At 33.3% G+C, this 27,713-nt stretch overlaps 1 protein-coding gene across 1 annotated transcript in view; it reads right to left on the bottom strand.

Moving 5' to 3' along the window:
* Positions 1-568: 568 nt before the first annotated feature.
* The window catches only part of CFAP47 (cilia and flagella associated protein 47), a gene marked incomplete at both ends in the record, with an annotated part of 367,798 nt that continues 340,653 nt past the window's right edge, over positions 569-27,713 (bottom strand). The window contains 3 exons of the mRNA XM_080718845.1: positions 569-781; positions 7,200-7,368; positions 21,054-21,215. Coding sequence (XP_080574971.1) covers positions 569-781; positions 7,200-7,368; positions 21,054-21,215 — 544 coding nt within the window. The remainder of the gene's footprint in view (positions 782-7,199; positions 7,369-21,053; positions 21,216-27,713) is intronic.

Genomic DNA, 27,713 nt, shown 5'->3' with positions numbered 1-27,713 from the left:
TGAAAAAAAATCAATTAAATATAAAGAATAAATTTGAGAGATTTATTGTGAAACATGGTAACTAATCAATAATATAAATATATGCATACTGTAAAAATCACAAATAATGAATATTTTAAATGTTCCTACCACAAAAAATTAGCTGAATTTAACCATTCTACAATGTCTACATATTTCAAAACATCATGTTGCTTCCTATACATATATACTTTTTAGCTGTATGTTAAAAATAAAGATATAAAAACATCTATGTGAAAAATTGAGCATCAATTCAAATTGGTATTTGAATTGTCATTAAAATAATTTCAGTTTTACTACAAATGTACTTCTGCTCTTAAAAAGTGAAGCCATTTCAATATTTGCAACTGAGGTCCATTTAAGCAACATAGACAACTAAGAAATGAGATATGACATTAGGAGAATGAATTAACTTGGTATTATAAAAGACAAACATTACAGAAGGTCTATTTTAGTTAAACTATTATTCCTTAGAAACATTTCAAAAGATGAAATAAACATAAAAATATTCAGTTCTACTTGAGACCAAGAAGTATCTTGGAAAAACATTTTATTTGTTCTTCATCACCAAAGGAGCACCCTTGATAGTTGAAGACACTCCTGTCCTAATGAGTTTAGCATTTTCACGGAGAAAATTGCGTCGACGGATTGGCATGTTGTCGTATATCTTGTTAGTAGAATCAATTTTGGATTTTACATTTATCAGTGGTGTGATTGCTGGAGGTAACCCATTGAATTTATACATCAAGTACATATCTTCTGTCTGGAAATAAAGAGAAGGAAATATTTTAAGTGAATTATCCAGAGACTGAAACACAAAGGGAAAAGTTAGTTACATTAATACTTTCTCTTTTCTGCAAAGGGTAGAGAAAAGTTAGAAAACTGAAATTGCACCTATAATAACAAATACTTAATGTGTAAATAAATTAAAAAGCTTTTGGTTTTATGAGTAAAGGACCATTCACTGAGAAAGAAATCTCAGTTAAAGGTCTGCCCTATAGTTGAACTGAGTTTCTGTCTAAGAGAAAATCTATTTAGTGTACATGAGATTATTTTCCAGAATGTAGTATACATCGTGGAAACTATATATTTAAAGAAGATTACATGAATGAACATTTAAGTGTAGCCATCCAAAGGAATATAAAAATATGTTGAGCTGACTTTTAAATTATGAAAATAGATACCATAACCATTTGAATGTACAAAGAGAGGTACAAGATAATTGATAACAATAATTATCTAAATGTAAGATAGTAAAACCTATATGGAGATTTATTTTAAAATTCTTAATCCTTATGTATGCATTCACCATAGTCAGGCTCAATTCCTAAGCCACATTTTATTAGGCAGTCTAGCATTTTTCGCATATCTATGTCTATATATTAACATACCTATGTTAACTCTATTGCTTCCTCAGAATTTTCTGAAGCCACTTGTTTTTATATAAGCTTTCTCTTCATACTATGGCTTGTATCAAGTATGATGAGAAAACTGCTCAGAATAAGTCCTAGGCCAAGTGAATTCTGCAGTATATCAGGCTCACATTATAATGTGATATCTATCGATGGAGTTTGATTTTGTGCAGAGATTTCCTGTACATCTGGCATGGACTTATTTAATGATCTCTTGTCCTTTTACCTAGTGTCTGTAGTAAGTATGTATTCAGAGTCATTGATTCAAAAGTGGAACAAACCAAGAAGCATAATATAGATGAATTAAATAATATTGTACTTTGTATAGACATGTTCAATTTGAAAAAAAAACAAAGCTATATTTTTCATATGTCATTGTTAAATTTTTTAGTACTAGTCACCAGCTATGAAGTGGTAACAAGTGACAGACCAAATGAAAGACATATGCCTATGCCTACATTTGGTACTAATATGTAGGCTACACAAAGAGACCTATACTCATACCCAGAATTTCTGAGTTAATATGAGTTAGGTACATGAAAGGATCAAAACCCACACCTGGCACCTAATGGGTATAAACAAACAGGAGAGACAAGTAGGAAATTATTTCTTTACCTGACACTTATGTCCAAAACTCTTTAAAAATATTAACTAGAAAGACATTTTTATATCGAGGTGCAGTGGCACACACCTATAATCTCAGTATTTGGGAGGCTTGAGACAGGAGGATTGTTGGTTTGAGGCAAGCCTCAGCATATTAGTGAGACCCTCAACACTTTAGTGAGACCCTATTTTATAATAAAAATAGGGGTAGGAGTGTGGCTCAGATGTAGAATATGCCTGAATTCAATCTCCAGTACTCACATAAACACAGATAAAGATATTATTTTAAAAGTCCTATTAGACTTCATGTATTTTAGTTGACTCTAATTATTTGACAATTACTGATGCTGTGTGTACACATTTTAAGTAGGGTGTTTATATACTTTTCTCCTAGCATGCTATATATAAATATTAAACGTATAAAGATTAAAAATTAGTTTTATTCCCTATGGTCAAATTTGTTCAACCAAAATGTGAATATAAACAATCACCCATTTATGTTTTCAAAAACATTTTAAAGATAAAGCTCCATATCTTCTACTCTCTCTTTGAAAATATAAGTAAGTTAAAGTAAAATAAGAAATTAATATCTCCACATTACTAATGTCTCATAGAATCAGTGTTGTATTTTACAGAATAATGCCAAATTGACCATTATATTCTGAAACTATTTAAGAAAATAAAAATAACATTAAAATAGATCCAATTCCCATATCTAAGTAGTTTCATGATGTACCTGTACCCCTTTGACTCAGTATTTTTCAGAAACCCCAGAATGCCTTTCTGTTGGTGTTAAGACTTTTGTTATAAATAGAACCATGGCAATAATACTTAGTGAAAGATGAAAATGTCAAAATTCCCAACTATTGTCTCTCCTTGTGTGTGAAAATTCTAAAATGTGCATGCTACATTATTTCCTAGGCTATCACTCATGGGATTTATTTCTAGTTTTTCTTGATGTCAGATGCCTAGAAAACATACCCTTTATTTCCTTTTCTTCTGTACCTCATATTCTGATTTTCTTACATCTATTTCCTGATATTGCAGAGCAAATATACTACTTGGATTTGGATTATTTGAGAGTCTGCTTCTAAGGAAACACAATCCAAGATATATATTTATACTACCATTTTCTACTATTTCATGTTATGACAGATTCCTTTAAAAGCAATATACTTATACACATACCTCCTAAGTTTGGTTATGCTTTTAGTTACAAAAGGAACATTTTCCTATACATATGCTATGTATGTTACATCTTATACATAAGAATTTTATATAAACATAAAATGTATATGTTTAATTTTAGATAATAATAGATCTCACATTTTTGCAAAATGTTTTAGATTTATCATACTTAATATGGAAGGTGTATAAATTTACTACTCTCTTTGAGTAGTAGCACTGCTATTTTGTAAAACTGAACAAGTCAATTTTGGTCTCTCAAAGCAAGTGCTATTAGTCTTTTTTACTAATTGGGAAGGATAGCTTTTAATCATTCTAAATGTGATTTAATTGAGTGGGAAATTATTAAACTCGCTAACATGATTGTTGAAATTTGTTTGGTCTAATATTTAATTAACTATTCTTGGGGAAGGAGCTGAAGAGAAGCTTACCAAGTGCTTGTGCATATATGTCCCCATCACATTGAAGTGCATTATGATGTGATACTATAATGCACAAATAAAAGTATGTATATATGTATACATATATGAGTAAATGTACAAACTTCTATATGCATATAAATTTTATAATTTTTTTCCAAGTGAAGCACAATGAATACCATGTTGTTGTAAACATTGACTTAGTGCTTAAAATCAATATATATTTTTATTTTTTGCAGGTCTGGGAATGGAACCCAGGGGCATTCGAGCTCTGAGCTACAGTCCCTGCCCTATGTTTTATTCTTTATTTTAAAGACAGGTCTCACTGAGTTGCAGAGGGCCTCATTATGTAGCTGAGGGTATCCGTGAACCACGATCCTCTGGTCTCAGCCTCCCGAATGCTGGGATTACAAGTGTGTGCCACAACGCCCGACTTAAAATCAATACATTTTTAAATCATAATAATGTAAATAATATTTTCTTTTTAGATAATTATAATATTTAAAGTTGCCTTCTCATTTTTATGGAAGACAGCATGGTATTAAAATCAAGAACTGTGATGGTGTTAAAATCAAGAACTGAGATTTGGAGTTAAACAGACTAAATGATGATTTTAAGTTATTGATATGACATATGCAATAGTCTTATGAATATTAAAGATCATTATATTTAGCATAAAAAGCCAATTTCAAAAAGTTATGGAGTATATAATTCCATTTATATAATATTCTGTAAAAGAAAGAATCATAGCAATAAAGATTAGTGTTTGTCAGGGTTAGCGCAGGAACAACAATGTTGGACAGTGTTGGAGAGTATAGAACCTTAGTACAAGGTAGTTGTTTTATGATGATGAAAAACTTCTGTATTCCAGTTGTGACTGTAATTTCATATGTCTTATATATGGGCTAAAATCTCCTAGAAGCACACATAAAGGCACAAAGGTAAAAAAAAAATAAAAATGGAATAATTTCTTTAGTTAATACTGTTTTACCAATATTAATTTTTTTGTTTTAATATTTTACTATAGATATATTTGATGTTATCACTAGATGATACCATACATTATTTTTGCAGCTTCCTATAAGTCAATAACTATTTTAAGTAAACTATAAAATTTTTGAGTCACTTGGGAATTTTTAACACTAAATAGAATATTTGAGATGTACTAATATTATACAATGGTTGCTAAGTTTAAAATGTGATAATGGTATTATAATTATGATTATCATTTAGAAATTAGTAGGAAATACTTGCAAGTAATACAATATCTGGTATTTATTTATTTATTTATTTATTTATTTTTTATTATTATTATTTTTTTGTGGTACTGGGGTTCCTGGAAGCCCTTCTACCTCCGGGCTACACTCCCATACCTATTTTTACATTTTTACTTGGAAACAGGGTCTCCTAAGCCAGTGCGCGCGGCTGCCTTCAAACCTGAGCGATCCTCCTGTCTCTGCCTCCCAAGCGCGGGGATTACAAGCGTGCACCACCACGCCCGGCTCTGGTATTTTTTTAAAGTATGGAAGATAGGGAAGGGGATAGGTATGTATATGAGGCAGGATTATCCATGACATAATAAGTATCCAGACTGGATGATAAGTAGATAGAGATTATTATTTTTGCACATACTTGGAATTTTCCATAATAAAAGTTAAAATAACAAAATGATAATTTCTCAACCACATTTCATGGTTCACATATAGGCTTCATCAAATTGTGCCACCTCATACTAAAAATGGTATAGTTTCAGTTGATCCTATATACCTTCACATAAAACCTTCAATTATTTTACCAGTAATTTGCCAAATAAATACAAGAAAACTAGACACATATAGTATTGGTGAAGATTGCTAAATAATTTCAGAAATACCAACTGTACTTGGATAAAGTGAACATAATTTTAATTTGTAAATTTTCTTAAATATGCTGTTTAATCCTCTCAGTAAATAAACTAGAGCAGGGGATGGTGGCACATGCTTGTAATCCCAGCATTTGGGAGGCTGAGACAGGAGGATCACAGTTCGCAGACAGCCTCAGCAACTTAGTGAGGCTCTCTGCAACACAGTGAGACCCGGTTTCAAAATAAAGGATAAAAAATAGGGCAGGAGGTGTAGCTCGGAGGTTGAATGTCCCTGGGTTCCATCCCCAGACCCGCAAATAAATAAATAAATAAATAAATAAATAAATAAATAAATAAGCAAGTACAATATGATCATTTGAGTATCAAAGGAAACACTGGGGTATGAGCAGCAAGACAAGAGAGGTTTTACCTTATTGCATAGGTTGTATGGATTCTTTTTTATGTGGTGCTGGGAATTAAACTCAGGAGCATTTTATCTCTGATAAAATACACCCCCATCCCTATTTTTATTCTTGTTTTTGAAATAGGGTCTCACTAAGTTGCAGAGGGCCTCACTAAGTAGCCGAGGCTAGCTGTGAACCCAGATCCTGCTGTCTCAGCCTCCTAAGTACTGGAATTAAAAGCATCATGTGCCACCACCTCCGACTTGCGACTTGCGTGGACTCTTAGATGAAAAACAAAAGTGCATTTTTCAAACATTATTCAATATTTCATTAAAGTAATGGTAACAATACTTTTCTTCTTTTGCCACTAACTATTGTTTAATTTAAAAGTCTAGCCGGGCGTGGTGGCGCACGCTTGTAATCCCCGCGCTTGGGAGGCAGAAACAGGAGGATTGCGCAGGTTCGAAGCCAGCCGCGCGCGCTGGTTTAGGAGACCCTGTTTCCAAAATGAAAATGTAAAAAATAGGTCTGGGAGTGTAGCCCGGAGGTAGAAGGGCTTCCAGGAACCCCAGTACCACCAAAAAAAAAAAAAAAAAAAAGTCTAGAAATCACTTTGGTACCAATATCTGTGTGCCATAAGATTACAACATGGTTTTTGTGCCTGTATTACTGAAAGTACACTATGATAATAGGCATTTAAAAAAATAATTTGAAAGTTATCTTTGGCCTAAAATATGTGTGAAATTTTATAGAGAAATTTCCTTAAGTGATACAATTTCAAATTTTTATTTTCTTTAACTGTTAATAAAATGATCACCCTAAGAGACTTCTATATAAATAACCCAATATATATCATGGCTTTTCAGTTCTAAATAACATTTATCTCTATTTTATTTTCTTCATTTTATACTTCAATGTTTTTATAAGACCCTTTGCCTTAATAAAAGGTTACAAAGTCTCTATCTTTAAGAATGTAAAGTCCTTAAATAGATTTATTACCCAAAATGATATGTGACTATATGAATCCCTCTATAGTCATTATTTGTTACTCTTAGTTTTCCTTAGTATGAAAGGGAAGTAATTGCTTACTTTCTCATACTGGTAACAGCCTTTTTTGTTATATTCCATATTTAAATTATTTTACTAGACAAAAGAAAAGCAATACAATACTCTGCAGTTGAAATAAGTGGACTTTTGCAAGGCAATATTGTTATTGTCTATCTGTAATCATTGGCAAAATCTTTTCTCCTTAGTCCTAAATGGGATGATTTTAGTGATATCAAGCATCCTTGATTATTGCCCTTAAAGAACTCACCTGTATTACCAATGTTGCTTTGTATTTTTTACTGTACATTCGAGGTGTAAATCCTACAACCATGAGTATTCCTTTAGTGTAAAAAGGAGGGAGCTCTCCGGTTTGAGGTTTTACAAAAAACTCTGGATCACTGTCAGGTAGGAAGTAAGCAGTAAAAGCCTCTGAAAATCTGGAATGGAAACATGAATATCAACCTGTCAAATTAGATCATGATTTCATTTTTTTATGAGCACTTCATGAATAGGGTCTGAGTCCTGCTGCAATAGACCTATAGTTTAACACTAATGCTGAATGCTAGTAGAATAAGAGTAAGGAGGCATTTTTAAATTGACTAAAATGTAATTCTTCCACATCAACACAATAAAATTCTAAATATGTTTTCAGTATCACATCAGAATCTCAGTGTATCTTCTCCTTCTGTGCTTGGCTGATCTCACTTAACATGATGCTTTCCAGGGCTTTCCATCTTCTTGCAAATGATAAAATTTTGTTCTTCTTTATGGCTGAATAGAATTCCATTGTGTGTATTTCCCACAGTTTTGCTATCCATTCATCTGTTGATGGTGATCTGGGTTGGATCGAAAGGCCGATCTTGATTAAGGAGCATCTTCACCTGAACATGTGTAAAATTATGAATAAGACATGGTTAACCTGGCCAACCATTGGTGGGGGGGGGGAGAAAATGGGGGCGGGGGGAGAGGGCACCAAATATAGTGTAAATGTACACTATTTATGTTCAATAAAAAATTGTTAAAAAAATAAAAAAAAAAAAAAAAAAAAGAATCTCAGTGTAGCAAGAAAAATAGCATCCCTATAAAATTTTTCAGAAACTGATATCCCAAATAAAAAGTTAGCCATTTATAAATATATTCATATGTAAAATGATTGAACACTAAAGCTATGATTGGCTTTTGTTTCTATTAATATTTTACTAATTGCTTATACTTTATACTTTTTTAGCTTTCCACCTGATGAGAAGAAAACATTTAACAGTCTCATTTAAGAATCTTGGGCCTAACAACAGGTTACTACTATATAAAGTGAATTAAGTGACATTTAAAATGCCAGTGATTACCTTCATGTCAAGGTTAGCTACATTTGAGATGAAAATTGTAAAATAAATTTAAGAATTTTTTTGCTAGAATAAAGCAAGGTAAAGTCAAGAATATGGCAGTCATTCTCAAAGGTAAAAGGAATTGTATTCAGAAAATTGAAATAGATTCTCAGATAAATATTGACTCTAGACAGATGCTGGTAATATAGAGAAGAGATATAAAATTTCCAAAGAGTAAAAATGCCATTAAATTTTCAAGATTTTTTTCAGAGATTTAAAAAATAATTTTTGCTCTCCATCTGGACCATTTGAAAGCTGCTTCTTTCAGTCTGTGAAAAGGCCTTTAGAAAACTGCTTACAAAACAATTTTATCAGGTTTTCTTTATACATAGTAATTTGTTAAAAGATAGTAGTTTTATTATTATTGTTAGTGATAAACAGAGACTCATCTGTGGTATAAAATAGTTGATGAATTAAAGATAAATTTTTGTAGTACTGGGGTTCCTGGAAACCCTTGTACCTCGGGATACACTCCCAGATCTATTTGTATACTTTTTTATTTGGAAACAGGGTCTCTTGGCTGACTTCGAATCTGTAAGATCCTCCTGTTTCTGCCTCCCAAGCACGGGGATTACAAGTGTGCACCACCACGCCCAGCTAAAGATAATTTAAATAATGTGAGAAGTATGAGTTCTTAAAGATTCTTTAAGTTGCATATATTTATTTATGTGTTCATATATAGGTATACAAAATCCCTACCATTTTTCTTTAATTAGAATCCTCATCCACAGTAGATTATATAAAAAACTTTATGTGGCATGATCTTAAATAACTGTTTAAAAAGCTGGGTAATTTATTCTACTAGGAATACATTTGTTTCTAATTCCTATGTTCTTTCAGAACAGAGTTGCAATTAGTATATGTGGCAAGAAGATGGTATATTACTATTTCCTAATATTTACATCATAGGTCATCCTGTAATTCATAATGTTCATTAATTTAAAAGAGAAATATTTTGGTTCTATCACAAAAAACAAATGTGAGTGAAAATAAGCTATTCAGAAAAACTAAGAAAATCAAGTTTCTTAAAACTTTTACTTATCACTGATCAATCATTTTCAAACAAAAATTAATATGAGAAGAATAATAGGTACCATGTTTGGATACATTTTTATTATTTTGTGGTACTGGGGATGAAACCCAGGGGGATTCTACCTCTGAGCTATACCCCCAACCCTGTTTTTTTATTCTTTATTTTTGGAACAGGGTCTCACTGTGTTGCAAAGGGCCTCACTATGTAGCTGAGGCTGTTTGTGAACCTCGACTCGCCTGTCTCAGCCTCCCAAATGCTGGGATTACAAATGTGCACCAACATGCTCAGCCCAGATACTTTTAAATCTAAAATATTTTCATCTACTTCAGAACATGATGTAGTTACTAGTCATTATATTTTATCCCTTTACAATATCGGTCCTTTTAAATAGTAAAAACATATAAAGTGAAATGTACTCCTTAAAGTAGCCTTCCTTGGGCTCTTCTCTCTCCTTCCCTAGAGACACTGTGTTTTACATAATTAATTTAGGATATATTGCTTGCCCTGCATTTTTCTCTTCCCTCCATCCCCAGGAAACTAGAAAGATATGTGGTCTCCAGGGCATAAGTGCATTGCATTCCTAAAAAACGGGGAGAAATTGAATGGGTTTATTTGGAAGTGGTCAAATCTCTAATATGATTACATTTGCCACTTGACACTTTTCATTTTGTTTATTTCTCCTATACTCCTCACTAGTTTTCAATATTTTCAGTGACCTGAGATTTTATATACCTACTTAGATATAGCCTACTTGGGGCTGGAGAGTAAGCTGAATATATTCAGTAGCTTATTTAATCACCTTGTCACTTAAAATAAAGATAGACTTGATATATTGCAGTGGATCATGTCCAATTTCCCTATGAAATTGTTCTATGAAGAGGAAGTATATATTTATCCTTTATTGTACTTTACCCATCATGAACTGAGCCTTGATGTTTGAAGTCTACTAGTCAGTGAAAATATTTAGGAAAAATCAGGATAGTCTATTGACTTAGAAGTTTAAAATACTCAAGTGAACATACTGCACCATGGCATGCCTGCACCTTAATATTTTTCTCATTGAAAAATTGAGCCTATGTTCCTTATTTTACATCCACATGACTATATTATAACCAATAGAATGTTACTAAAGTAACGCTGCAACTTTTGTGGTCTCTGTCAAAATGCCATGCATCTTCTACCTGGTTCTCTTGGAATACATACTATACAGGATACCGGACACCAAGTACAAAATTCAACTACTTGGAACACAATAGAGACTACACATAGACACTACCATTGACAGATTCAGCTGAGCTTCTTAACAACCAGCATAAACTTCTATTTATGATAGTAACTTATTTTGATGATTCAGCTCTTTCAAGCCTCCAGATGATTAAAAACATAACTAACATGCAATTGTTATGCCATGAAACAACTCATTAAAATATGCTGTGTGTGGTGGCACACACAGGAGGATCACACAGGTTCAAAGCCAGCCTCAAATACTTAGTGAGGCTCTCAGCAACTTAGTGAGACCCTGTTTACAAATAAAATATAAAATAGGTCTGGGAGTACAGCCTGGAGGTAGGAAGCCTCTGGGTTCCACCCCCAGTACTACAAAAAAAAAATAATATATACCAAAATATTTTCCAAATGTTCACATGAAATGCACTTATTAAAGTTAATTTAATTAAAAAACCTCAGTATCAATATTATAAGTGGTATAATAATATACCTTCAGAATCAAAATTGAACAAAATAAAACTATATACTTTAGAAAATATTCTGATGGAGGTTTTTGATGATATTTTGGGATTACCTGTCCTCCTCCTCCTCCTCCTCCTCCTCCTCCTCCTCCTCCTCCTCCTCCTCCTCCTCCTCCTCCTCTTCTTCTTCTTCTTCTTCTTCTTCTTCTTCTTCTTCTTCTTCTTCTTTTATTTTTTGTTACTGGCAATTGAGTCTGGGGGCATTTTACCTCTGAATTACACCTCTATCCCTATTTTGTCTTTTATTTTGAAATAGAATCACACTAAGTTGCCTAGGGTTTCAACCTGAAATCTTCCTGTCTCATCTTCCCACGTACTGGGATGACAGGTGTGCAGTATCAAATCTGGTTCTGATTCTCTATAATTCTAAACAGTTAATTTGATGTAAGATATCTCAAGACAAAAAAGTCTATTTTCTCATATTTTGAATACATTTCCATAAAATACTTTATCTATTAGAGTTTCTGATAAATGCACTTATCCCCCCGTAAAATATTGAAATGCAATGAAGATATATATTTCTACTGAGACATTTCTTAAACTTGATGATTGAAGAAATGCATCAGAATAAAAGACACAAGCTACTTCTAATTCTAAACAAAACACTTAATGTTAGTAATATTAGTTAAAATGTTAGTAATATTAGTTAAAATGAATTCAGAATGAATGGATCATACGAAGCAGAATGATTGTTTCCTTTTGCCTCTTTCTCAAATACATATTGTCATATTTTCCTTTTTTCCCACATTTAAAAAATTATCAAGGCATAAGAATGCAGATTTTATTGCTAGAAACAGAATCATATACCATATATTTTCATAAGAAAACCCTCAATGACATTTAAAATAATCAAGATATCCAACAAAAATACAAAAGTAAGTTGAATAGCAATTTGAAATTGGCTTTGTATCTGTCTCATTTTTCTCAAAAGGCCTAGTGAAAGAAAAAATTTATGCTTCAAGAAAGGAATCTAAAAAGCAAGAACTGAGTTTCTATTATAATGCTCTGTGAAGACTAAGACATAGATGCAATCTTCACCTTTTAACATAAGAAATAAAAATAGATTTAGCATATCTATAAAATATTATCATTAGTATTATTATGGTCAGAGTCTACCCAAATTAGGATGATATTATCAAAATATTGGGAGTACAAATCATACTGTCATCTGAATTAAGTTAAAAATTAGGTAGGATACAACATTTTTCTTCCCTATTTCTTAGAGTAATTGTGGGCCTTGGTCCATGTCTCCAATTAATTACATGCAGGCAGTCTCAAATTAGATTTAGAGACAAAGTAGACTAATGAAAATAATTTACTTTTCAATTTAGAAATAATCATGTTGAAATCTTTATTGAAAAATTTTCTTTGTGAGTACCATACAAAATTTTGAGACTTTTGATTGCAATCTTTTATAACCAATGATTGCATTATTTAATTGCATCTGTCAAGAGCAATCAGAAGCGAGGTAATGAAGAACGGAACTTTTGTTACTTTCAATTCAAATGATTTAGTTCATATGTTTTCATTAGAATAAATGCAGAATAATTTTATAGAATGATTAAGAAGGACATAGTATAATAACTCAATTATTATTATTATTATTATTTGTAACCAGACAGAAGAAATATAATAATATAATTTTTTCATTAAATGTCACAATTTTATGTTATAGATGGAACTTATATTCCTTCTTTTTAGTTTATTTTCTTCTATAGAGGGAACTAGTGCTATAGAACATTTAAAACAGATCCTTAGAACCAAGTATTATAGGTGAAACCAAAGTGTAATATAAATAGATGCACATAAAAACCTAGATGAAGAAAATTTTATTTCACACATTAGACAGTTTCCTAAGAATAAACAAATATGATATTAAAATGTACTACCCACCAAAGGAGTAGAATTAAATTTTATACTCCAGATTGCACAAGAAATTTGTTAAACCTGATCAAACAGGGAAATTTACAAGGGACTCCTGAATAAACAACGTTTAAATTAATAGAAGAGCAGAGATCTAATCATGCTCATAACTATGCTTATGTGGAGCTGGTTAACCTATTAACTATTTATATGTATTAGAAAAGATGATTATTTTAAAAAGATTCCAAATAGCCGGGCAAGGTGGCACATGCTTGTAATCTCAGCATTTGGGATGCTGAGACGGGAGGATTGTGGTTCAAGGACAGCCTCAGCTACTACTTAGTGAGGCCCTCTGCAACTCAGTGAGACTCTGTTTCAAAAGAGAAAGGATAAAAAATAGGGTTGGGCCTCAGAGGTAGGATGCCCTTGAGTTCCATCCCCAGCACTGCTGAGAGCCTCATTAAGTAGCTGAGGCTACCTTTGAACCTGTGCAATCCTCCTATAACATCCTCCCAAGTACTGGGATTACAAGCATGCACTCACTACCATGCCCAGCCTATAACTGATATTTTAAAATGTTTTTTAAAAGGATTATAACAACTCTGAATAGTAAGAGAAGATAATTGTATAAGCCATTATTTACCAAATTCTTAATAAATACATTATTAATCTTTTTGTTTTGTCCTTTTTCAAGATAAATTTATATTCAATAATCACCATGGATACTGCTGATTCACTTTTACTTGTTATTATGGAAATAGAAATAGTTGGGAATTTTACTTCTTTTTTTAAATTTTTTTTTTGTTGGTGCACTCTGTTCATACATCATATTGGGATAAAAAAAAGAAAAAAATTTGTAGACATACATGCACACATCCCCCAGTCAGCCCCCACCCGATCCCCACCCCATTTCCTCCCCATCCCTCCTTCCCATGCTTGGCTTAGTGGTTGACATCTAGTATTATAGCAATTTATCCAAATTAACAATGATAATCTCACATAACAGTTTCATTTATCTGATACCAAGCTTTTGATGACTTAAAGATAACATTTCAATATTTCTTTTTACTTTCATTCTTATCAGAGAATTTTTTTTCCTTTTTTTTAGGTGAAACTATCATACATTTATTTATTTATTTTTCAGAAAAAATCTATCCTAATATGAAATATGGACTCCAGATATCCAAAACAATCTCAAAAAAGAACAAAGATAGAAGATATATATTTTCTGATTTCAAACCATATAAAGCTAAAATAATTGAAACAGTGTAGTACTGTTCTAAAGGCAGATATATAAACCATTGGAGTTAAATAAAAGCCTAGAGATACATTCTTCCATATATTGTCAAGTTATTTTTACAAGGTTTCCATGAACATTTGGTGGAGGAAATAATCTTTTAACTAAATATTGTTGGAAAATAATAATTACATGAAAAAGAATAAAATTGGACCCTTACCTAACACCATATGTAAATATTAACTCAAAATAGATAAAAGACCTAAATATAAATCTTAAGGCTATAAACTTTTAGATGAAAATCTGGGTCATAAAACCTCACAACACTGACATTGGCAGTGATTTCTTGGATATGATTTCAATGGCACAGGCAACAGAAGGGTAAACAAACTCCCTAAAAAAAATATTGTATATCCAAAGACAATGTAAACAGAGTTAAAACTTACTGATAGAATGGGATAAAATGGGCCCATATTTCTTCAATGTCAGATCCAGCTGTCAGATTTTTTTTTCTAAATTAGAAACTATGTGTTCATTTTTGGAGTGATCATCTTCTAGGAGTGAGATTCTATTCTCCATGTGGTCTAATCAGTTGTTTATACTTTGAACTGAGGCCTTTACTTCATTGATTACATCCTTTATCTTTCTTTGGCTCTCTCTGAATTATTTTTGATACACCTCTATTATTTCTACAGTTATTTTCTAGAAATCTTCTAGAAATCTCTGAATTTCTGTTTTATCAGGTTCTGATGTTGTGGGGTTGTAGGCATTTATTGCTCCATTGTTATTCCTCTCTCCCATGATTTCGGAAGTTTGTGCCTTTTCTGGGTTCTTCCCTGGGTCACTATGACTTCACTTAAGGTGCTCTGGATCTTGAGTCTGTGGTATCTCAGTCCCCACTACTAATCCTTTACTGGATTGTATCGCAAAGTCTCAGATCCAGGGAGTCAATTGAGGCTACTTTAGACCATGAGGGGTGCCAGGTTGGGCATTCTCCTGCTGGGAGTTGTGACTATGGTGTGATATCTCTGTCACCGCCACTCCCCCACTGGGTCAAGTCCCTGGGAGTGCAGAACTGGGATTTCTCCCCTAGGGGTCACAATTTGACTCACTGTTGTTGAGTGCACTGATGGAGCTGTCGTGGACTCGGTGAATTCACTGCTGCTGCCACCGGTGGCAATATGGTGCCACTGCTATGCCCTCGGCCGTGAGGCTGGCATATTTCTTCTCTGTTTTGAGCTCCACTCTGAGTCCCTGAAGGGTGTGCTGAGCCCAGCCCCTGGGAGCTTTAGATGCTCCCTGTGCCAAGAAATCTGCCGAATTCCGCCCGGCTGTTCTGCAGCCGCTCACCTCAGCTCGCTGTCCACTGCTCCTCTCTGGAGCCTGGTGGGCTGTTGAGTGCGTTGGTCTGGTGCTGTCTGGTGAACTCGCCACTGTTGCCGGCAGTAAGGCACTGCTGCCACGTCCTCGGGCATGAGGCCGGCATATCTCCTCTGTGGCTCTGAGCTCTGTTCTGAGTCCCCCTCCTCTCTGGTGCCTGGTGCTGTAAGGGAGATGCGCCACTCCGCGGCTTGGGCCACAGCACTGCAGTCTGGTTTCTTTCTGGAGTCTCGTTTTTCCAGCCCTCTTTTTCTCTGTCCCTTGTATTTACATTCTTTGTTTCTCTGCTTATGGTGTTTTCTGGCTATGAAAGGTGCTGATTTTGTGGTAATAGAGACTGGTTGTTAGCGGGGCTCGTAAGCCCTGCTTTTCTCCGTCGCCATCTTCCCAGAAGTCCCCAGAATTTTACTTCTTATCCTGGAGTCTATTCATCATTATTTATATATCTGACTCTGAACAAGAGAACACTAGTCCCTTGCTTATTTAATTCAGTATAATGGTGACAGCAAACATTTCTTAAAACTAAAGTAAAAAAAAAAACGTATTGAAATACAAAAGAGAAAAATAAAATATTACTTGCAGGGGAAAAAGAATTCAAATGATAGCATATTTCTCCTCATAAGCCACAAAAGCCAATAGAAAGTGCTGAAAGAAAAGAACTCTGTATCATGGATTATATATGAAGGCAAAACTATTATTCATTAATGAAGAGAAAATACAGCCATAAAGGAAAACTAAGAGAATGTGTCATCAGCAAAGCTAACCTTAAAGAAGAGATAAAAAATATTGTTTAAACAAAAAGTAAATGAAGACAGTATGGTTAGAACTTCAGGACAAAAGAGAAATAATAGAATAGGTAAAAAAAAGAGGTAAGTAAACTATCCTCATAATTTTATTAAAGTAATTGAAGGTAAAATTATAACATCAGAAATGGTGGAAATACTTAACTCATTGGTAGGGGAATGTGACTTAAATTAAAAATAGTTTCCACATTTCCCATAAGGTAGCAAAATATTTATAAAAGTGTGATTTGTTTTAATTACTATTTTAATACTAATAGTAAATATTAAGATATACAATGAGATATGTTTAAATAACTACAAATAACTAACAATAGATTCTAAAATTGCTTCTGTTAAGCAATAGTATGGAAATAAAAGGCAAAAAGGAACAAAATGAAAAAACAAAAAGTAAAATGGCAGTAATAAGCCATAAAATATCAAGAATTATTTTGAATGTAAATGACATATATATGGACAAAAATAAAAATTAAGACATTAGCAAAGTGGGTTTTAAGATGATCAAATTATGTCCTGTATGTAAGAAGCTCAACTCAGCTGGGTGCTGTGTCTCATGCCTATGATTCCAGCTTCTTAGGGGGGTTGAAGGAAAAGGATTAGAAGTTCAAGGTCAGCCTAGGAAATGCAGTGAGACCCTATCTCAAATTTTTAAAAAAGGGCTGGGAATGCAGATCAGTGGTAGAGTATTTCCTGGGTAAAATCTCTAGTATCAAGAAAACAAAAGGTATGCTCAAACCTAGTAACAGAAAACCTCAAAGAAGAAATATGAAAAAATATAGTGTACAACTATTTTTAAATAACAATAAGTCTATAAATTAGGGTTTATAGTGAATACATTTGTCAGTGAAAGAGAAACATCATATCCTGACAATAAATAAATATATCAAAAGATATATCAATCGTATTTTTCATGTACTCAAGTAAATAGAGCTTCAAAAATACTTGTAGTAAAAATAGGACTGTAAAAAAATAAATAGATAAATCCACAATTACATTCAGGGGTATCAAATAATAGGACTCCTTCATCAAATGATAAAAGTTTTAAAAGAATATTAATAATAAAAAATAAAGAATCTGAACAATCATTAGCCTACAGTCTCTAATAGTCCTCTTATAGGATACTTCATCTTCTATTTTGTTAATTTATATTTTATCCATGGATTCCTTTGCTGGAACAATTTTTATAAAAGCATGAATAATTAAATTTATGCAGAATATATTTCCTGACCACAATGGAATCAAACATAAAATCAATAAGCAAAATACACCAGAAATCTTCAAATTTGGTACTTTAGAACGAACATAGGACATTTTACCCTAGTCCTTTTTAAAAATATTTTGTTTTGAAACAGAGTCTCACTATGTTGCTTAGACTCTCACTAAGTTGATGAGGCTGGTTTCAAACCTGTGATCCTCCTATTATCAGTCTCACAAATACTGGGATGACAAGCATGCTCCATCATACCTGTCTAATGTAACTAATAAATCAATAAAATCCATAAATTAAAAAAATCTGAAAAAATGTTCAGACACAGTTGATTTTACTGGATAATTGTAGCAAACATTTAAAATTCCATCAAGGTAATTCACCACATTGAGAGAGTAAAGAAAATGGAATAATATTACTAATTGATGCAGGAGAAAGTTTTGACAAAATTTAGCAGTCATTCTGTATAAAGATTTTCAAAAATTAGAGATAAGAAAATTAACTGCTTTTAAAATATGTGGAAATTTTTTATCCTTGGTGCTATATAATGTGACCTTATTTAAAAACAGGTACAATGAAGATGTAACCAAGTCAAGATGAGGTCATTCTGAATTAAGCTATGCCATAATCCAATGTGACAGATGTTTTTATTAAAAAAAAAAAAGACATAGGCAGGCACCCACAGAAAGAAAGCTATATGACAATGGTGGTAGAGACTGGAGTGATGTGTATATAAGCCAAGGAGGTCAAAGGACCTCCAGCAACACTAGAAGCTAAGACAAATGACTAGACCAAATTTTCCCCTAAGGCCTAGAGAATCATGGCTGTGACCACATCTGGATGTCTTCAGAACTGTGAGAGAAAAAATTTCTTTTGTTTTAAAGCCACTAAGTTTATGGTAACTTTCTACTACAACTCTGAGAACCAAATGTGAACAGAAGCAACTTCTCAACTTGATGAAAATCATTTTTAAAAACCTTGCAACTAACATCATACCTAATGATGAAAGGATGAATGCTTTCTGCCTAAGTTTGGAGAAAAGGCAATGATGTCTACTCTTATCACTCATGTTCAATATAGTACTGAAAGTCCTAGGTAATATAATAGACACAAAATTAAAAACAGACTAAAATTGAAGTTACCTTGACTATAAATGAAGAAATATAATTGTCCCTGTTTGAGGGAGACATTATTGACTCTGTAGAACATGACGAGAAATCCACTAACAATGTTCATAGAACAAAAACCAATCCACAAATTTGGAGAATACAAGTAAACACACAAATACTAATTGTATATCTCTACACTAGCAATAAGCACATGGAAATTAAACACAATATCATTTAAAACATAGTATCACTCACACATACTGCAAAAATGAAATATCTAGGGTACAAATGTCTAAAACTTACTGGATCTATAAGCTGTAAGTTATAAAACACTGATGTAATAAATAAAGATGATATAAATAAATGTACTATATATGGAATTGTATTAAATATAGAAAAATATATAGTATTGTAAATGGTACAGATGAGAAATAAAAGCAATTTGATTTATGGATTTAATATACTATTTTCAATATAAGACCATATTTATACTTAAGATTATTTTTAAATTTATGTAACAAGGCAATGGGAGTAGACTAGTTAAAACAATCTTGAAAAGAAATAATCAACTGAGAGAATCACTCTGAGTGTGGAATTGGCAGGGGATAAATAGCACAAAATAGAAAACCTGAAGCTATACAACATAAATATTTCCTCTTGATTTTTGACAAAAAACTAAAACTGATTTAATGGAGAAATGAGAGTTTTTTTTAAATTAACAAATGTTGCTGCATACTCATAGGGAAAATAATTAAACCTGTACCTAAACCACATAATACAGACATAATAAATATATTGTTTTATGCTTGAAATTCAAAACTTTAAATTTTAAAAGGAGGTCATCTTTGGGATTTAGTACTAAGTAAAGTATTCTTAGGTGTAGTGATATGGTTTGGTTATAGGTTATTCTCCAGAAAAGTTCACATGTTGGAAATAAAACAATATTCAAAGGTGGGATAATTGAATTAGGAATCTCATCAGCAGATAAATCCATTAATGGAACAATAATTTGAATGGATTTATTGGGTAGTGACTTTAGGCTGGTAGCTTGTAGCTGGAGGACATGTCACTGGAGTCATGGCCTTGAAAACTATATCTGTCCTGGATCCCTTTCTCCTTTCTCTATCTCCCTCTCTTTGGCTTTTATGAGTTAAGCAGTTGTCTTCTGCCAGACCCTGTGCCAAAATGTTTTTAAATTGGACCCTGCCAACCTTGTAACAAGTCTCAAAAACTGTTTCTCCTCCAAGCTTTTTGTTAGGTATTTTGCCACAGCTACAAAAATGTGGAATAATATACATGACAATAGACATTTGTTATAAAAAAAGAAAAAATATAAATTGGACTTCATTGAGATTAAAAACTCTGAAACCACAAAAATCATTTTAATAGGTTGATATTAACAATGCACAAAGAACTTTCAAAATAACAAACTGTTAAAAACAATACTTTCAAAGCCAAGCGTGGTGGCACACACTTGTAATCCCCATGCTTGGGAAGCTGAGACAGGAGGATCACACAGGTTTGAAGACAGCCTCAGCTAATTAGTGAGGCTCTCAGTGGCTTAGTGAGACCCTGTTTCCAAAGAAAATATAAAAATAGGTCTGAGAGTATAGCCCAAAGGTAGAAAGCCTCTGGGTTCCACCCCCAGTACCACCAAAAAACAAAAACAACAACAACAAAAAAAACCCCAACAGTTTCAGTACTCTAAAATTGAGCAAATGTATACAATAGACTGAGATGTTCTTATTCACAAAAATGATAAAATTCAGATAAAGACAGTGCAAAAAATCACATTCAAAAGACTCCATATTATGTGACTTCATCTACATAAAATATCCATAAAAAAGACAGAGTTATTAAAACAGAAAAAAAACCCTAGCCTTTGCATTAGACTGGTGATGGGAAGAGGAGAAGAGGAGGTTACCACTCATCTCTACTTAAACAATTTGACATCATAATACCATTTAAATTTACTGAAAATTTAAGAATCTATTATTGAAATAATACATTGAAACATCATTGGATAAATAAATTGGAATAGTAGCTTAAGCTTAAATACCTAATTACTTTTTTTTACTCATTTTAGTCTTTACTTTGTAAATATTATTTCTAATTTTTAAATAACAGTTTATTAAGTCTATAAAGGTGTGAATTATTTTCTTTTACTCATTTTAGTCTTAACTTTGTAAATATTATTTCTAATTTTTAAATAAAAGTCTATAAAGGTGTGAATTACAACAGCAATACCACTCTGGCTTAATCATCCAAAGATGACCCATAAGATTTTCCATCTTAAATTTAATTTCATTTCAGAATAAATTATATTCACAAAACTAGCTACATATTTTTGCTTGAGATATTACCTTGTTTGACTTGTCAGCCTAAAGTCAATAATAGATTCTTTAAATAAACCAACTCCTTCTATGTCAATGATATCATCCACTTCAGGCTCAGTAGCAATCAACATCATGGGAAACTTCCAGATTCCATCTGTTATACACTCTATTTTCAATGTAACACAAGACCTTGAATATAAAATGAGATTTGAAAAGAAACATCAGGAAAACAGGCAAAGAGCACAAATATAGGAAATCAATATCTAAGATCAAAATATAAGTAAACTTTGAAGTTTCACCAAAAGCACTGGGGTATTTAATTTTTAAATACTGTAGATGACAATTAATTTTAGGAATACTTTAGAGGTAGTAATTTATATTATCTTTCCTTTTTGAGTTAATTATCTTGAGTATTTTATGTAGTCTACAGCTATTAAATGCCAGTAATTTATGTAAAATCAGCTTGCAAATTTGTCTCCAGTATAGAGTATCATAGCACTTAATTTATGGGTAGATTTGGCAAAGGGGCCCAAATTTTGTAATAATAGATATTTCATTTGGGAATTTTCTGTTGAAATGAAACTGTGAAAAAGTTTTTTTCAATTTTTGTTTCACATAGAAAAATTATCTGTTCTGCCAGTACATATAAATCCCCATATATAACTGAATAACAATTTAATCACAATTGGTAAAGATCACATATACCTTGCAGAATAACATATAATTGAATAGAAACTGAGTTGAAGAAAGTTAATATAAAGATAGATTTTCAAAGCATTTGGCTATGGTAAAGAGTGGAGCAATAGGACAGTAGCCAGATTTGAACAATGATTTCTTGTTTTTTTGTTCATGCCTAAGGTGGAAATGACTCAAACACATAATGATTGGTTGCAATACCATACTTCAGGATCAGAAAATAAAATCACATTCTGCTTATCTAAACGTGTCAGAAAGAACAGTTTGGGGAATATTTTCCTTTGTAGGTAAGTCTGTAAAATTACACAACCATTTGGGGACCAACTAAACAATATCTTAACCAAATTTAAACCAACAATTGCACCATCAGTAATTTCTCTAGAGATAAGCTTTTAAGATTTCCAGAAGTGTTATGTATAAGGACATTCTTAAAGAATTGTTTATAATATCAAACCTGGGAAGCAAAAATTTTAAAATGCTATTTAAATAGGTTGCTAGTAAAAATAAAGTGTATTGCATAGCAACAATAGAATAAATATTATACAGTGTATAACTTAGATGACTAATATACCATCCTAAGGTAATAATTTCAAAATACAAACCCTAACCCTATATCTCTGGTATCTTACACTCTCTTGTCATTGTAGATGAAACAATATTCCTCTCTTGCCTTCTTCTGAGAGTGCCATGTTAAGAAATAATTTTCACACTTCTATTTACCTATCTGATAAGGGAGGATATTCATAAGGTAGAGGTATTGTTTTATTTTGGTCTTGCTTATTTTACTCAATGTCTTTGAGTGAACCATAAAAAATATATTTTGAACAATGAGAAGTAAATTAATAAGTACATATATCCAAAAACACAATTGTTAAGTTAGATCAGATCATCAATAAGCACTTATAAAATTTTATGAGTCATATATAGATTTCCTAAATCAGTTCTCTCAATGTTTATCCTTCAATAGTTTCCTATTGTTTCTAGCATAAAAGATCAACTTATAACATTAGGATTCTAGGTAATCAGAACCCAATGAAATTTTTAATCTTATTTGTCCTTTGCTCACCACATTTGAGAAGCATTCAATTTCCTAGTATTTTCTGTTCATTCCAAACATTCTAGCTCCCATTCTAGCTCTTGAGGGCTCACCCATATCATAAATTATCATCATACAAAGCTAAATATAAAAAGTATTTCCTTCTTCCTTCAAAGAATGTCTACCTTCCTGATCAACCTCAAACCACTCAAGAAATCACCTTCATCAAGATCCTTTAGTGGATGGCAACCAAGGAAAGTAGCATATACCAGTCCTGCTGACACTGGATCTCTATTACCCTGAAAACAGCATCTTGACAGAAGAAAAAAAAAAAAAGCATAATTTTGAACAGAAGACTGACAATTGAAAGGTGACAGAAACAAGGCTAAAAGGCAGAGTAGGGAGCAGAAGTACTCTGCTTCCAATAGCTGAAGCTGTGAAAGCCTTGGAAGCCACAGTTGCCTCACCATTGCCAGGAATTCCAGCACTATAGCTTCCAGAGACCCCCAGAAAAAACAAAACAAAACAAAACAAAAAACAATAATCTGAAACAAAATAAGTTGATGCAGCTCATCCATCTCTGTCTCCCCTGCCTAGACTACATCTACAGCTTGCAGGACTGGTGGCTAGATCTCCACCCCTTCCCCAAAGATCCAGAGTGGTACTCAAGAGCACCTTAAATGAACTAGTCGCTGGGTGTGGTGGTGCACACTTGTAATCCCTGCGCTTGGCAGGCTGAGACAGGAGTATTACACAGGTTTGAAGCCAGCTGTGCTGGCTTAAGAGACCTTGTTTCCAAATAAAAAACTATAAAAAATAGGTCTGGGAGTGTAGCCCAGAGGTAGAAGGGCTTCCAAGAACCCCAGTACCACCAAAAAAAAAAAAAAAAAGAACTAGTCATTTTCATGGGAGACCACCAGGCTCTTAGGTTCTGAGACTTTGTAAGAGGTTCACCCTGGAAAAGTTGGGTGTGAAGCCTGCTGTGGACACAGCCGAGGCATGGATTACCAGACATTCCCCAGGGCTAATCAGGCAAAAAGACCTACAATCTTCAGAGTTCAGAACCCTCTAAGGGCCTCTAGAGAGCATCACATACCACCCAATTGTGACTAAGAAGAAGTCAGACCAATCTAGCCCTAGCTGTGGAGAACACAAACTCCTACATATACACTGGGTCTGGTCACATAATCACCTGCTGCCTACCCAGGCATAGAGAGACACAGGATCTGTTTCTTTGGAAAGCATGAAGACCTGCACCTGAAATTAGATCCAGCCCCAGTGATACTGGCCATCTGCATAGTCTGAGAGAGTCTCAGAGACAGAAACTTTTTGAGAGCTCAGAGACCCAGGCCTGTAGAGGAAAAGGTGCTGGTGGCACTTGGTGCCTGCCCAGAAAAAGGCACAAGGCCAGGGTACCAATCACTGAAGGGATATAAAAAGCAGGAATATAAACTGACATCAGTACTATAAGTTATAGAGCAAATAAAAGTGGTTGAAACATGCTCTAGAACTTATTATAGAATGTAAAGTTTAAACAGCTAAATGAATCCACACAGAATCAAGAGATCTTCGGGGGCCAAGTCTGCTCATTATTCATATATTTGTAGTGTTATATTATTTTGTGAAACCAAAGGGATCAATAATCTCTTAAAGGAAGTAATAGCAGAAAATTTTCCAAACATAGAGCAAGAGGTCAATACACAGGTCCAGGAAATGTATAGAACTCCCTTTAGACAGGATCAGAGAAGAGGTTCACCATGCCACATAACTGTCAAAATGAGCAGTGTATAAGCCAAGGATATAATTGTAAAGGCAACAAAAACAAAAGGCCAAGTTACATTCAGAATCAAACCAATTAGAATCACTCCAGACTTCCCAAACCAAGTCATGAAAGCCAGAAGGGCTTAGAGTAATATATTCCAAACTCTGAAAGAAAAAATTTCCAGCCAAAAATTGTCTACCCAGCAAAACTATCTATCAAATTAGATGGGGAAATAAGAAGCTTCCATGACAAACAGAAACTGAAGGAATTTATGTCTTCAAAACCAGTGCTAGAGAAAATACTCAAGGAAATTAACTACAAAGAGGAAATAGGTAATACAAGCCAGAACCAAAGAAACAAGATTTTCCATCCAGCAGACAACTAAGGAAAGAAGAATAAACAGTATCTCAAACAGAAATAAAATCTTAACATGTTAGGAATTAAAAATTATCTCTCAATAATCACACTGAATGTAAATGGCCTCAACTCCCAAATAAAAAGACATAAATGGATTAAAAACCAGAATCCATCCATTTGTTGCTTACAAGAAATATACCTTACAAGATAGGAACAAACTCAAGTAAAGGGCTGGAGCAAGGTAATCCATGCTAACGGAACTCGAAGGCAAGCAGGAATGATATCAGACAAGTTAGACTTCAAACCCAAACTTATTAGAAGAGACAAAGAAGGTCATATTTTACTGGTAAAAGGAATAATCCAACAAGAGGAAATAACAATAATCAACATCTATGCCCCAAACATAGGTGCAGCTACTTTGTAATTCAAACTCTTTGTGACATGAAGTCACACATAAATCACAGTATAATAATAAGGGAGATTTCACCACACCTCTCACAACATTAGACCGATCTTCCAGACAATAGGTTAGTAAAGATGCCTCAGAACTAAAGAATACCATTAATCAAATGGACCTGTTGGAAACATAGAATATTTCACCCAACAACAGTGGAGTTTACATTTTTCTCAGCTACTCACAGAACCGTCTCCAAAATAAATCACATCCTGGGACACAAAATGAGCACTAGCAAATTTTAAAAATGTGATATACTTCCCTGTGTCATTTCTAGAAATCAACTATAAGAAGGCCCAGAGAAACATGTGGAGACTAAACACCACACTTCTGAATGAAGAATGGGTCATAGAAGATGTAAGAGGTGAAATCAAGAAATTTCTAGAAAAAAATGAAAATAAAGATACAGCATATCAAAACATCTGGGACACTTTGAAGTCAGTATTAAGAGGAAAATTTATAGCACTGAGTGCTCACATAAGAAAAACAGAAAATCTTCAAATAACCTAATGACACACCTCAAAGCCCTTGAAAAGCAGGAACAATCGAACCCCAAAGCCAGTAGAAAACAGAAAATTATTAAAATTAGAGCAGAAATTAATGAAATAGAGATTTTAAAAAATACAGAAAATCAACAAAACCAAAAGCTGGTTTCTTGAAAAAAGAACAAGATAGATAAACCATTAGCCAACCTAAGTAAAAAAAAAAAAAAAAAAAAAAAAAAAAAAAAAAAAAGAGAGAGAATCAACCCAAATAATGAAGATAAGAGATGAAAAAGGAGACATTACTACTGACAGTATAGAAATCCAGAAGATTATCAGAAACTACTTTGAAAAGGTACACTCCAACAAAATGGAAAATCTGGAGGAAATTGACAACTTTCTAGATAAATACAACCTTCCTAAACTGAGTCAAGTATGTATAGAACAATACGTGGAATCAATACGTGAGACTGCATGAAACTGAAGAGCTTTGGTTCAGCAAAGGAATCTGTCAAGAACCTCAACTGAGAGCCAACAGAATGGGAGAAGATTTTTTCTACCTCCAATAGAGGACTAATATCTAGAATATACAGAGAACTCAAGAAACTCAACACTAAAAAAATAATTGTCCAATCAAAAAATGGGCAAGCGAACTAAATAGACACTTCACAAAAGAAGAAATTCAAATGGCCAATAAATGCATGAAGAAATGCTCAACATCACTGGCAATAAGAGAGATGCAAATCAAAACTACCCTGAGATTTTACTTAACTCCAACTATAATGGCAATCATTGAAAACACAAACAACAAATGCTGGTGAGAATGTGGAGAAGTGGGAACTCTAAAACATTGTTGGTGGGATTGCAAATTAGTGCAACCACTTTGGAAAACAGTATGGAGAATCCTAAGAATAATGGGAACAAATCTACCATTTGATCCAGCAATACCACTTCTGGGTATCTTCCCAAAAGAAAAGAAACCAAACTACCAAACTAATGCATGTGTATCTATGTTCATAGCTGCACAATTCACCATAGCCAAACTATGGAACCAGTCAAGATGTCCATCAACAGATGAATGGGTTAAAAAAATTGTGGAATATGTACACAGTGGAATTTTACTTAGCCATTAAAAAAAAACTCAATTACATCATTTTCAGGGAAATGGATGGAACTGGAGGACATTATGCTAAGTGAGATTAGTCAGTCACAAAAAATAAGAAATCAGATGCTTTCCCTAATATGTGAAAGCTAAGGAGAAATGGGTCATAGGAGGAACTCTAGATGAAAAAGGAAATCTTATAGAGGAAGAAACAAGACAACCTAAATGAGGGGATGGGAAGGTGGAAGAAGGAAATTCTCTAAAACAGGCAATGTACTTAAACATATCTGTGTCAGTATTGGGAAGAGGCATCAAAATGTATTAAGGTGCTGGTGTTGGAAAATTGCTTTGATTAGTTGTAAGGTGTAAAATATAGTCAGAACTTAGGTGCTGTACAAGCACTCAGGCAGCGAGGGGGCTGCAGCTATTACAATGCAGAGTTCCTCTCTGTCTTTGCCATTCATTCTAAACATTAACCTATAGTAATAGCCTTAGAGTCAACTGAAGCCACTAGCCCTAAAATTACAATAGAGGCAACCGGTGGCTCTGTTTCCATCCTCTCCTCTGGTATCTGGCCTGGGCATAGGAAAGGTAAACTTTATGTGTGGCTTCAAAGTACCCTAGTTGATGAGCAACCAATACTGCCCAATACTATAGAGCCGAGGGCCAGGTAGATTCTTGACCCTTGCACTTAGGAAGTGCACTGTCCGGAGACAAAGAGGCACCAACTAGCTAAGGAATAAGTAACTAGGCCATTGCCTTGGTAACACTGATGAGAAAGATACCAATATAAAATCT

This window comes from Muscardinus avellanarius (genome assembly GCF_963383645.1).
Source record: "Muscardinus avellanarius genome assembly, chromosome: X".
Lineage (NCBI taxonomy): Eukaryota > Metazoa > Chordata > Mammalia > Rodentia > Gliridae > Muscardinus > Muscardinus avellanarius.
This window is presented reverse-complemented; position numbering and strand designations above follow the sequence as displayed.